This window comes from Salvia splendens, chromosome 2 (genome assembly GCF_004379255.2).
Source record: "Salvia splendens isolate huo1 chromosome 2, SspV2, whole genome shotgun sequence".
NCBI lineage: Eukaryota > Viridiplantae > Streptophyta > Magnoliopsida > Lamiales > Lamiaceae > Salvia > Salvia splendens.
This window is the reverse complement of record NC_056033.1, coordinates 4,409,971-4,424,193: the sequence shown is the minus strand read 5'-3', so window position 1 is coordinate 4,424,193 and position 14,223 is coordinate 4,409,971. Positions and strand designations below refer to the sequence as shown.

The following is a 14,223-nucleotide window of genomic DNA, read 5'->3' as shown; positions in this document are numbered from 1 at the left end:
ATTCATTAAAAGTTTTAATGAAATTTATAGTGATTTTTATACTTTTGGTCATTATATCTTCACCAATTATATAGTACTAATAATCATTTAAAATCAACTATTATAATACTCCCTCCGTCCCATGCTACTCGCACTTTTCATTTTTGGCCGTAAAATTGGGATTGATTTTTTTGTGTAATTAAAAAAGAATTTTAGGTGTAATGAGACATCACTTAATAAAAGAGCTCTTAACTTAAACTAACATATTAATTAAATGTAATAATTCTAACTTAAATTATAAATAGTGTAAGGACTTTGTGACGAGCCGAAAAGCAAACGTGCGAGTAGCACAGGACGGAGGGAGTATAAAACAATGATAAATTCAGCGAGAAGTTAACCAAAATTATGACATAAATGACAAATTTCATCAAAATATATTTTAATTATAAAACAATTGTAAAACGCGTAAAATTCTGATTTAATTAATTGCTTTATAAATTATGAAATTGTCTAGAAGTCAATCAAAAATTGTGATTCAAATAACATTTGTTACTTCAATTTATTTCAATCCACAAATAACAGAAAATAAACGACATTAACAACGTCATAACAACATTAAACCAAAGCCAAACAAACACAACAACTTATATATGAAATTTTAATTCAACCAACTAATTGATAAACCCCCTCTCTTTGCATGATTTAATCGCGCCGTCAAACATTTCACCCAATCCGTTCTCGTACTTGAATCCAGTCGCCTCAAGCTTCTTCGTCGACAGCCCAGACAATTTCACCGCCGCCACATCTTTCCACGAGCTTCCCAAAAAAAACAAAATACTATTAATTAACCAATTATTTAATTTTATAAATAAAACAATTAGATTAAGTCAATTACTCTGGAGATGGCATCTTATATTGTGGATATTTAACCGAGAGGAAATCGGAAAGCTCTCCGATCTCGAACTGCTCCGCCGCCACGATGTATCGGCCTTTCGCCTCGGGATACTCGAATAAGTGGATATGTGCTTGAGCAACGTCGTCCACGTGGACTAAACTCGATTCTTTTAGGTGTTGATAGTGTCCCTTATCACCTGCATGATTAAAATATTGTTAACCATTCCTTCACTAAGAAATGCTGTATTTATTTTTTTTTCTAGAAAAAAATAATGACACACAAATCGAATTTATGAGACATGTAATTGGCGACCGATGTTGCATTTGATTAATGAAATTTACCAAGAATCAAGGCCAACGAGACGTAAACGGAATCCGGAAAATTGGGGCAGATGAAAGGGCCGGTGATCCACGTCGGATTGACGGAGACGAGGTCCAAGCCGAGCTCGGCAGCGAGCTCGATGGCGGCTTTCTCGGCGACGGCCTTGGTGACGATGTAGGGGCCCCCGAAGGCCTTGAGGCTGCGGACGAGCTCGACGTCGGTCCACGAGTCCTCGTCGACGAGGCCGGTGTTGGCGGGATCGAAGGCGGCGGAGGAGATGCTGGCCGTGTAGACGACGCGGCGGACGGTCTTGGAGTCGGCGCAGGCCTGCAGGATGCCTTTCATAGCGGTGGTCACGCGCTTCAGCTTCACCTCCTCGCTCTCCTTCTCCGCGAAGTCCAGCGGGTGCGCCGTGTGGAACACGCCGACGCACCCCTCCACGGCCGGGGCAAACGTCTCCGGCTTGTCAAGATCGGCGTCGAAGATCTGCAGCCGCTCGGCCGCGCCGGGGAGGTTTGTGATGTAGCTAATGTCTCTCTTCCGCTCTATTTTTTGAAAATGAATCACAATAAAGTAAGAGATAGAATGAAGTAGATATATAAAAAGGGTGATTTTTGTTGAAAGAGAAAAATGAGTCATTTAGTATAACTCAAAAAGAAATACGAATCGATTAACTCCCGGGGTATATACGAACCTGGATCGAGCCGGACGGTGGCGTTGACAGAGTAGCCATCTTCGAGTAGCCTCTTGATCATCCATGATCCAAGAAAGCCAGTTCCTCCAGTCACACACACCTTTTTTGGGGTTCCATTCGCCATTGTCACCTTTTCTGGAGTTCCATTTTTTTGGGGTTCCATTCTCTCTTTCTGTATATCACTCAATCTTCCTCCCTCTCTCTATATATATATCTCAATATGAGTAAGAAAGGGGATCCATGGATGCCTGTATATATACTGCCAAAGTGAAGTCTTTATTAATTATATCGACTTAATTAAATTATGACTCATCAGTCTTCCTTAAATATACTACTACATTATTAATGGTTCAGTAAACCATAATTAATTTCTCATTAGTTTTATAATTTTATCGATTCAATTACTAGACTAATTGATTAGTTAATCGATTATGGTTGGGCGAGTGGTTTAAGCTAATTTCTTAGAGCACCCGCAGCGCGGGCCGCCGGCGTTCCGCGGGCCGTTCCGCCGGAATGACTTCGCAGCGGAACGCGTTGCGGTGCATGGTGTCGTCGAGGAGCCGTTCCCAAGCCGTGCCGGGTGCCGACGGCACGACCCGCGGCACGGTTCGTGCCGCCACACGCTTCGGCGACGTGGCTCTCCCCGCGTCGTGCGTGTCGCCCACTCACCTGCCCGCGAGTGGGCGACGTCACGTGCTGACGCAATAAAATTTTTTTTTTAAATCGATTTTATAAAAAAAAATTTAATGGTATTATTACCGCTTTTTTTATACCATTTTTTTATTTTTTTTTTATTTTTATTTTTATTTTCTTATTCTATAAATACTCCTAATTCATCCTCATTTCACACACAACTACACATCTATTCTTCCTAAATCAACTTCATTTCCTCTCCAATTTTAATATTCAATCTCTTCACAAAATGTCCGGCGACGGCAACTACGGCGGTGGCCGCTCCGATAAGTGGGATCTCAACACGTTCGGCGATTGGGAGACCATGTACAACACACTTGGTGGTTCCGGTTCGTCGACGTAGGGCACCCAGAGGTCGGCGACCCCAGGTGGGTACCAACCACCCACTTTCGATGTGGATGCATACGCTCGACCCTCCGCCTCGCGGCCTTCTCAGGGATTGTCCCAGATTCGGGAGGATATCCCCGTTGAACCCATCCAGGGAGGAGGCCGAGGCGGTGGAAGCTCCAGAGCTGCGTCTGAGGCGGCCGAGGAGGAGGAGGAGGAACCGGAGGATCTGGGCTGGCATCCGTACAGCAACGAAGAAACAAAGGCGGTGTACAACGCTTGGCTCACCGTCTCGTACGATCCCATCGTCGGGAATCAACAAGCCGCCAAGTGCTTCTGGGAAAAGGTCCGTGATGTCTACCACCAGACTAAGCCGAAAGGTGCCCGGAAGCGCAAATATACAATGCTCCGTGCTCACTTTGGCCGAGTTGACTTACAGGTCAAAAAATTCTGCGGCATCTACTCGGCCGAAGCGGCGCACTACCAAAGCGGGGCTTCGGGCGCCGACATTCTGAGGGCGGCTTTGCGCGCCTTCCACCAGGACACCGGTCTACAGTTCAAATTTGTTGATATTTGGCCGCTCGTCAAGGACGAGGAAAGGTGGGCCGGCGGTGTCCGCTCCAGCTCGGGCTCAACCTCAAAGCGCACGAAGCACACGGCGAGCGGCAACTACTCGTCTGGTGACACCGGGGAGGGCAACGAGGGTGAACCGCAGGTGTTTGCGGGTACGGCCAGCGAATACGAGGGATCCAACCGTGTGCGCCGTCGGCCGCAAGGGACGAAGGCGGTGAAGGCGGCTAGAACAAGGAAGGGCCGAGGTGAATCAAGCCAGCAGGCCTCGGGATCGGGCTCGCGGGGAGGCTCGGACACACTTATGGTGGCGTACATGACCGCCACAATGGCGGACACTTCCCGCTTCTCGTACGCCCAATTCGTGGCCTGGTGGAACGGAATTGTGCATATGGCAGCACAACTTGGCCATCCGACTCCCCCTCAACCTCGACCGCCTCCGGAGGATGATTAGCCGGCGGAGTAGTTTTTTTATTTTCCCACGTTTAATTGTGTGTTTTTTATTTTTTTAGGATTTTAATTGTGTGTTTTTTATTTTTTTAAAGTTTAAGTTGTAATTTTTTTTAATGTTGTGTGTTTTTTAATAAAGTGTGTTTGTTTTAATTGAATTGGGTTGGAAATAAAAATAAGAAATGAAATTGAATGAATAGTAATTTAAGGAACGGCTAAGGAACTGAGGATTGCAGGTTCCGTTCCTTAGTTAAGTAATGGAGTAAAAAAGTACAGTGGGGCCCGCAAATAGTAGTTTAAGGAACGGTATAGGAACGGCGTTTAAGCAACTAATCGATTGGACTAATAATCGAACTGACCATCATAAATATCAAACAAGCAAAAAAAAATATTAAAACAAATGATATTTTCAACATTTTAAGATGAAAATAATCTCCAATATCATCAAGATCTTGTTTTTGGATGCAGTATGATTTTCTGAATTCTTTTTTTAATAACGGCCTGGATTAGCTGTATACAGCTTTAACCAAATATTATACCCCATACTAATGTCTACGAGTAGTATATATAACACTGACATACAGCTGTCTACGAGTAGTATATATACACTGACAAACTCTTGGTCGGTTATTTTTTTAATGTTATATAAACCTATAATTAATAGTAAAATGTGAAACTCATATATTGCATTTTATAAATGATTAAGGGCATCCACGGTGGGGCGGATGTTGGGATGGGTGGATTGAGTTTTGCGTGAGTGGATCAAGCTATATGGAAGATAACTGAACCGGAGGGATCAGTTAGCAAATGTCGTTGCCACTTGATCAAGGCGATCTCGCTCTCGCCAGCCAACCAATGTAATTTATATAACTCTCGATTTGCACTACTTTAACAGTAAAGTGGCAAGTTCGGGGTCGATCCTACAGAGAAGCGAGTGTATCGAGTGTGTGCGTAGTGAATAGAGTTCGGCTGCTGCCACGCTTTAAATTTGAGAGTTTTAACTACTGAGTTTACACTAGGCACAAAGTAAACAATCTACTGGATCAAGTCATTGATTACTACTGGATCAAGTAAACGTCAAGCTGAGAATAAGAACTCAACTAACTAAGCATGCTATAGAAAACATGAAACACCTTGCCACTCAACATGATTAAACACTTGGTCAAAGATTAAAAGCTAAAATGAACTTGAAAACAGTAAACACGAGAACGAAAACAAAACAACTCAGATTTTATACTAAAAACTCACAACAGTACAACGAACATGCAGAATGTAAAAATATCGAAACTTTAGCTAAGCCTACAATGCGAGATTTAAACTAAGCTAACTCTTCGGTCGCCCTTTTTAACTAAACTATCTCTCGAACTGGGAAACTAAACTAAAACGTAAAAGAGGGATTTTTTAATTATGGTGGCATATCCTCTATTTATAGGCACTTGGCAACAATCTCCAGCTGGATAACGATCTTGGCAGAGGATATTCGCTCACGCTGTGAGCGAGCGACTCATCGATTGCTACGTGCCTAACCTTCCTTCTAGAATGACGTCGCTTTTCAATAACAGATTCATGACTCAGCTCCGTCCTTGCGTCTCATGTATCAGCACGGGTCCTCTTCTAGAATGTCGTCCTTGCTAACAGAATGATGCGCACCATCCAGCTCATTAGCCTCACGTGTCCTTCTTCTGGAAGCCAGTGGTCCCCTCCTTAACTGCTTGATTACTCCCCTTGATCAACTCCCTGATTTTTGGCTTTTTTCACCTGTTGTACTTGTTTGATCAGTTTGGCCTTGTTGCCTTGGTCAAACGGCATTCCTGCACAATTAACACCTGCTTTTGCGCGATAAATCGATCAAGTAGAGTACTTTTTTATCCCTAAATCGATGCATGAAATAGGCCTTATCAGCGGACGATAGGCCGCCTGATGCCTCGGGCGCGCCGTCGTCCGCCACTGTGGGTGCGCTGACGATGGACGATGCATCGTCCTCGCCCTAAGCTTAGTCCGCGGACGAAGCGCTGACGATAGGGCATCGTCCGCGCCATCGGCCACCCACTATGGGCGACGCGGACGATGCAACGCGTTTTTTATTTTATTTTTAAATTTCGAAAATTATGTTTATATAAATACCCCTACCCCACATTTCATTTGTAACCTTTCGATTTAGTTTTCCACTCTCAACTTACGCTATAAAACGGATTCCGATGAATACTCAAATCCCAATAGCCCGATGTTTGGAGACGGTGCACATTGGCCGGGTACACAACCTGACGAATATCGGTCGTTCGACCCCAACACGCAGTACGATCCCGATTTCAGTACGAATTCGTACGGTCTCTCTGACATGGAGCATCTCCAACTCGCCCTGCCGTCCCTTCCCGTCGCGCCGCCGCTGCCGCCGCCGCCAGAAAGAAGCGGACCGAGTATAGGGCTTACAAGTTGTCACCTCCGACAACGAATGAAGAGTACGCCCTCGGACGTACGAACTACCAACCGGATGAAACCTTCGTCTTGGCGAGGTGTTGGGTGGATATATCGAAGGATCCGATATTCACGAACAACCAAAAGCAACTCGCGTACTGGGAGCGCATCGTCGAGCGCTACAATGAGGCGAAGCCGCCGACCGCGTATAAGCGCAATAGGGAGTAACTCCGCAAGCACTGGGATCAGGTGAAGAAGCAAGTCAACCTCTTCGCGGTGGAGTACGAGAAGTGCTCGAGGGAGCAGTGAAGCGGCAAGAGCTTGGGCGATGTGCGCGATAGGCATTGTTGTCGTACCAGTCCCTGTACGGCGACTTCAAGTATTTCAGCATTTGGGCGCTCTTGAGGGACAAGCAGAAGTTCCAAGGCGGGATTCTGCACACCGGTGCGACGAAGAGGACGAATACCACCGACGCTGGTGGTTACACGAGCAGCGAAAGCGGAACTCGTCCAGTGGACCTCAACCGGACGTACACGGAGGAAGAGAGTTCCGGCACACCGATGTCCTCCCGGCGTCCCATAGGCATCAAGACTGCGAAGAACAAGGGGAAGGCGAAGGCGACATCCTCCTCGCAAGCCGCCTCCCCATCACCGATCCCGACCCCGACCCCGACCCTGGCAGCACTTGCCTACTCGGAGTTGGCTACGACCTCGATGGCGCGGACGTTGTTGGACACGCACAATGCCCTCATGAAGTGTACGAATCCGGTCAGAGCCGAATATCACCAGGGGTAGATCGATGAGCTGCGACGGAAGTTGGGAATTTTGTAGAGTAGAACTTTTTTTTTATTTCTGACCCGTGTAACTTTTTTTAAACAATGTAGTATTTGCCGTTTTTCATTTAATCGTTGTGTTTCTTAATTAGTTTGCATTTATATATTTGAAAATATTTAAATTAATTAACAAAATAATAGCAAAACCAATTGGGTACCCCACTGCCTGCAGGTGGAAGGGTATGAGGATAAAATATTGATATGGCGGTGTATAGGGCGGGTCTTAAGGCACCCCATTACATCACGATTTTCTGAATTCTTTTTTTAATAACGGCCTGGATTAGCTGTATACAGCTTTAGCAAAATATTATACACCCCATACTACTGTGTACGAGTAGTATATATAACACTGACAAACTCTTGGTGGTTATTTTTTTAATTAGTTATAAACCTATAATTAATCGTAAAATGTGAAACTCAGATATTGCATTTTATGAATGGTTAATAGACATTAAAGTTATTAAGTTAGGTCAATTTTTTTTTTGTCTCGCAAACTTGAAATTGGAATATGAAATTATAAAGTTTCAATTTTTTTCAATTGTTTCATCACTATAAAACACTTACCGAACATAATTGAGACACAATTAGTTGCGTTGAATTTTTTTTTAAAAATAACAACAATTTAGGACGCAAAAGAAAGCGTTCCTAAATGAATGACAAGCTAACTTAATCTTTTGGCTTTTTAGGACGCTTCTATTTGTGTCCTCTAATTTTAGTTGGAACACTAACAATAAAGACGTTTTTTGAAGTGTTGTCGGTATATTTAGAGACACAACTTAGCGTCATTAACTGCATTAATTAAAAAATATTCTTAACGTTTTTTTTTGTTGTAGTGCATCCATGCACAAAATTTCATCTTTTAATGTTATTCAAAACCACATGTTTCATTATTATAAGTATATTTTTTTATTCCTTTATTTTCTCAATCATTTTCTTATAATTATTTTATTGAAATGTTGTCGTTTTTTAATATCACAAAAATGTCGATTTGTGCATGAATGAGACAAATGAAAAAAATGAAACTTCATGATTTAATATTTTAATTTCAAAATTTATGGGATAAACCAGAATTTGACTAAAATTTGTGATTTAAATTCCTATTATCTCTTTTATAAAATACCTATAAAATTCCTATTATCTCTTTTATATATACTGTTAATTCGACAGCGTAAAAAATGTGCAATTGTAATATGAACACCCAATATTTGAAAATTATAAATAATACTACTATCAATGGAAATTGAATTATAGTACTATACACTTCACCCTCTTATGGACAAAAAGTTACACGCACTAAAATAACATAAATATAAAAAATAATTATAGTAGTAGATGATATCTTATGATGTAGTAATTCAGATCTCAATTTACCTAATCCTATCGATTAAATCTAAAATAAGCAGAATCAATTTTTTAGCAAAGTCAATTTTAGGTGAAAGGAATTCTTCATTATAATTAAATCCGACGGACCACCGGTTTTCTCATATTGTTTACTGTACTTAATTGTAGGGATATATGTAATTTTAAAATAAAATGTTGGAACCGAACCATTTTTTAAATGATTATGGTTTAAAATTTAATAGAAACACAAAACATAACGCTTCTTTTTTTTTAAAAAAAATATGGCATTATTACTAAAATACACCGTATAAAATCAAGTGAGCTAAAATATTAGCTCCACGACATACATGACATAGTTGGTGAGCTAAAAATTAGCTTCACTATACACATGCCTATATTTTCTAAAATATAGAGGAGGCCAAGTAAGTGAGTATATCCTAATTTCTTATAAATACCCCAAGTCAAACAATCACAAATATAGGGGTTTATGTTTTAACATTATAGAGGGGGCCAAGTAAGTGAGTATATCCCACTCAAAATGGCCACCTTTCCTTTTTTGTTTGTTCTAATTAAGATGATCACTTTTCAATTTTGAAAATAACCTCATCTCTCCTATCTTCTTATTAAAATATTCAACTACTTTTTTCCTCTCTATTTTATTCCACCTAACAACACTTCCTAAAATCCCGTTCCACTCAAGATTGGCCATCTTGAGTGGGACGAAGGGAGTACTTTAAACACTTGCTATACATATAAGAGAGTAACAAACATAGCATTTTTTACATGCCAACCACATAATTATAATGATTTGAAGCCTCGAAGTTTAAGTCCACCAAAAAAAAAGACGTCGACTGAAAAATGTCATGAACTTTTTATTTTTTTTTTTAAAAAAATTATTCCCTCACTATGTTGTTTCACCTCCAATGCACCTAAGAGCATCCACAGCGGAGAGCACACTGCTGTCAGTCCGTCCGTCCGTGCCAGCGGCACGACACCGTTGTCCGCCGCTGGCACGACGCTGCTCTTATCTAAAAGCACGTCCGTGCCAGCGAGCAGAGCGACGTGGCGCGTTTCTATTGGCCGTAGGCATTTCTTTTTTTTCCTTTTTTTAAATAAAAATAATACCAAAAATTAAAATATATATATTTTTGGATTTCCAAAAATATACAGATTTTATTACCATTTTTTTTATTTTTTTTTGAAATTTTTTTAAAAACATTAATTACAAAATCATCTATAAATACACACATTCATCATCCATTTGGGCGAAATTCGGCCACGAGTAGTGAGTTTTTTTTTATTTTATGAATTTAATTATGTAAATTTTTAGGATTTTAATTTATGTAATTTTTAATTTTTTTTGTAATTTGTAATATTATTCCAGTTATTTTTAATGCATTTTAATATTGTGGAATTATTTTTATTTAAATTGAATAATAGAATGGTGGGACCCTTGAGCATGTCTTTGCAGAAGAGCACGGATGTGGGTGTTGTGCTCTTGCCGAAGAGCATGGAGTAAAAGTTCCGGGCCCAAATCCGTGCTCGTTGGCAAGAGCACGGATGTGGATGCTCTAATACTACTAGAAATTATCTCTCGCTTTCATTTTCACTACAAGTGAGACGTTTATTTTTAGTCGTTGTTTTGCGATGATAATAATAAATAGTTAAAATGAAGAGAAAGTAAAATAAGAGAGAGAATAGTATAGAAGAGAATCATATATACATTATTATCTTAGTTACTTTATTTTATCTCTATTCTAACTATTTATTATTATTTTTGCAAAAGAACGTCCGATTTAGAGCGTCTCACTTGTAACGGGACGGAGGGAGTACTATATTTTGGTTATTTTTACGTTTCCTTTCGTTTTGGACCTTGACATGTTTAGGTTTGTTGATATGGGAACCAAAGAAATGAATTATGATCAGATTTAAGCCTATGGTCCCCACATATTTGTTTCCCAAATCTGTCGTTCAAGGTAAAAGAAATAGATCGAGATTGACAATATTTGCATTTATTATTTTTGTCGTTCAAGGTAAAAGAAATAGATCGAGATTGACAATATTTGCATTTATTATTTTATTAAATGACAGTGGAGTTTGGTAGGTTGTCAAAAACACCATCTAGTGGAAAGGCAGCGCAGAATTTGTAGGGGAGAGGAATTCATTTTTCGGAGGGGTAGTATAGTATTCTTAACTCCATTTCTTGACACGATAGTCAATGTTGTTTCATAAGAGCGTCCACTATAACGTGAACGCGGCTATAGCCGCGAGCGGGGCGATGGCGGGGCGGAAGCGGGGCGGCTTATAGTGGGAAGGGTGTCCGCCGCGGGGGTGGACGCGGCGGGTGAGGGGAGGGACGGCGGACGCGGAATCGCCGCGTGCGGGGCGAGGACGCGGCTGAGGGTGGCAGAGAGAGAAGGAGTGGGGCTATAGCCGCGGCTGTCTATTGCAGTAGCCGCGGCTGACGCGGCGGCGCGGCGGTTCGAGAGGGGGGCGGTGGTGGGAGGGGGCTGTCCGCCCCCTATAGTGGACACCCTAAGAGCACCCGCAACGCGGGCCGCCAGCGTTCCGCGTGCCGTTCCTCCGGAACGGTTTTGCCGCGGAACGCGTTGCGGCGCATGGTTTCGTCCCGGTTCCGTTCCCATTCCGTGCCGGGTGCCGACGGAACGAAACGCGGCACGGTCTGTGCTGCCACGCGCTTCGGCGACGTGGCGCTCCCCGCGGCGTGCGTGAGTCCCACTCGCCGGCCCGCGAGTGGGACACGTCACCTGCTGACGCAATAATTATTTTTGAAAAAAAATGATTTTTTTAAATTTTTTTTATAACGGTAATATTACCGTTTTTTAAACTTTTTTTATTATTTTTTTATTTTTATTTTTATTTTCTTATTCTATAAATACTCCTACTTCATTCTCATTTAACACACAACCAACATCATTTCCTCTCCAATTTTCATATTCAATCTTTACACAAAATGTCCGGCGACGGCAACTACGGCGGTGACGGCTCCGGTGGGTGGGATCTCAACGCGTTCGGCGATTGGCAGACCATGTACAACGCACTTGGTGGTTCCGGGTCATCGACGCCGGGCACCCAGGGGTCGGCGACGCCGGGTGGGTACCAACCACCCACTTTCGATGTGGATGCCTACGCACGACCACCCGGATCGCGGCTTTCTCAGGGTTTGTCCCAGATTCGGGAGAATATCCCCGTTGAACCTACCCAGGGAGGAGGCCGAGGCGGTGAAAGCTCCAGGGCTGCGTCTGAGGCGGCCGAGGAGGCGGAGGAGGAGGAACCGGAGGATCTGGGCCGGCATCCGTACAGCAACGAAGAAACAAAGGCGGTGTACACCGCCTGGCTCACCGTCTCGTACGATCCCATCGTCGGGAATCAACAAGCCGCCAAGTTCTTCTGGGAAAAGGTCCGCGATGTCTACCACCAGACTAAACCGAAAGGGGCCCGGAAGTGCAAATATACAATGCTCCGTGCTCATTTTGGCCGAGTCGACGTACATGTCAAAAAATTTTGCGGCATCTACTCGGCCGAAGAGGCGAACTACCAAAGCGGAGCTTCGGGCGCCGACATTCTGAGGGCGGCTTTGCGCGTCTTCTACCAGGACACCGAGCTACAGTTCAAATATGTTGATATTTGGCAGCTCGTCAAGGACGAGGAAAGGTGGGCCGGCGGTGTCCGCTCGAGCTCGAGCTCAACCTTAAAGCGCACGAAGCACACGGCGACCGTCAACTACTCGTCTGGTGACACCGGTGAGGCCAGCGAGGGTGAACCGCAGGTGTTTGGGGGTACGGGGGATCCAACGCCCGGCGAATACGTGGGATCCAGCCGTGGGCGCCGTCGGCCGCAAGGGACGAAGGCGGCGAAGGCGGCTAGAGCGAGGAAGGGCCGAGGCGAATCAAGCCAGTCGGCCTCGGGATCGGGCTCGCGGGGAGGCTCGGACACACTTATGGTGGTGTACATAACCGCCACAATGGCGGACCCTTCCCGATTCTCGTATGCCCAATTCACGGCCTGGTGGAACGGAATTGTTGCTATGGCAGCACAACTTGGCCTTCCGACTCCCCCTAAACCTCGACCGCCTCCGGAGGATGATTCGTCGGCGGAGTAGTTTTTTTTATTTTCCCACGTTGAAGTGTGTGTTTTTTTTTATTATTTTTTTAAGTTTAAGTTTTAATTTTTTTTAATGTTGTGTGTTTTTTAATAAAGTGTGTTTGTTTTTTTATTAAAGTGTGTTTATTTAAATTGAATTGGGTTGGAAATAAAATAAAAAATGAAATTGAATGAATAGTAATTTAAGGAACGGTTAAGGAACGGATAAGAAACGGAGGGTTGCAGGTTCTGTTCCTTAGTTAAGGAATGGAGTAAATAAGTACAGTGAGGCCCTCAAATAGTGGTTTAAGGAACGGTATAGGAACGGCGTTGTAGATGGCCTAAACCACCTCATGTGGGAGAATTGAATTTCGCCCATTTCAGGTTGCTACAGTGCGGCCTTTCAAATATACTCGGGCTTCTGAAAATTCTACCAAAGAACCTAAACATCATTTATTGGCTACAAATAACCCCAATTCTCAGTATTTCTAAGAGTGTCCACAATGGTGGCCCTCAAGGGCCACCAAAGTTGGCCCGACCACCAAATGTGGCTCTCCTGGGCTCTCCACAATGGTAAATAACAAGGGCCACGAAATGTGGCCCGCTCCAAAATAAAAATTAATTTGTTTACTTTTTTAAAATGATATTTTTTAATTTAACTACAATAAATTTTATTAGACTGTAATTTATGATATTTATAATTTTAATTAAAATAAAACAATTTGGATTGTAAAAAAAAATTGCACAAAAAATATTTATGATCCAGGTTTTGGAACTCCAGATCTACAGCTTCTTGGTACCGTTCATCTTCAGAATCCATATTTCAGAAGTTGAATTGAAATAGATTGGAAAGATTGGAAAGAGTGGTGTTTGAATTGGGGTAGAAAAATGGAGGAAAAATGGTGTGTATTTATAAAAAAAAGAAGCAAAAAAAAAAAAAAAAATTCGGTGGCCGGGCCGCGGCTCTCAGCCCGCTGCAGTGGTGGGCCGCGGCGCACACGGCTGAGCCGCGCTCCCTCTCGGCTCCCAGCCGCCCGTCGTGGCTCTCTGCAGTGGGGGCCGCGCACCCGAGCCACGGGTCGCGGCTCCCCCACTATGGACACTCTAAGAACCTGAACATGTCCTCTTCATCCTCAAGCAGAAACAATTACACAAGTACAAGTTCGTTAAACAATAATTAATACTATTTGAATACCTATAATTGCGCTCAATGTTATTGGATACAAATTTGAATCAAAATATAAATGATTATAACTCGGGTCTCGGTATAATCATCAGTCACAAGCCATTTTTTTAAAAAAAATTGCTATATAATTATCGCGGAATTATTTTTTTTGACTCTTAGCTAAATAACGTCATTCTAGAAGTTCTCACGTTTTCCGTCAAACCTTGTCTCCCAATTGCTAAAGTCTAAAGAGGATACTTCTTAGAAGTTTTCTACATTTTGACCAAGACTTAGGAGTATTAATTAAACATGATCTAATTATTTACGCATGAAATAGGCTAGGCATATGAAAAGCAGAAAAGGTGTACTACATTTTATATTGTTCTGCATAATTATATGAGTGCATTGCTGCGTTTTTTCTTTTTAATTTATACGTA

The 14,223-nt window shown here is 42.6% G+C and overlaps 1 protein-coding gene across 1 annotated transcript; it reads right to left on the bottom strand.

Moving 5' to 3' along the window:
- Positions 1-547: 547 nt before the first annotated feature.
- LOC121771714 (vestitone reductase-like) lies at positions 548-2,085 on the bottom strand. Its single transcript, XM_042168570.1, has 4 exons — positions 1,890-2,085; positions 1,216-1,740; positions 875-1,070; positions 548-795 (listed from the first exon to the last, which is right to left on the bottom strand). The coding sequence occupies exons 1-4, from the start codon at positions 2,050-2,052 to the stop codon at positions 651-653; spliced, it is 1,029 nt and encodes a 342-aa protein (XP_042024504.1). The 5' UTR covers positions 2,053-2,085; the 3' UTR covers positions 548-650.
- Positions 2,086-14,223: the final 12,138 nt, after the last annotated feature.

Coding starts and splice junctions, on each gene's coding strand:
- LOC121771714 (XM_042168570.1), bottom strand. CDS start 2,052: ATGGAACCCCAAAAAAATGGAACTCCAGAAAAGGTGACAATGGCGAAT. Junction 1,071..1,215: donor CTCGTTGGCCTTGATTCTTG/GTAAATTTCATT, acceptor TTAATCATGCAG/GTGATAAGGGACACTATCAA. Junction 796..874: donor TATAAGATGCCATCTCCAGA/GTAATTGACTTA, acceptor TTTTTTGGGAAG/CTCGTGGAAAGATGTGGCGG.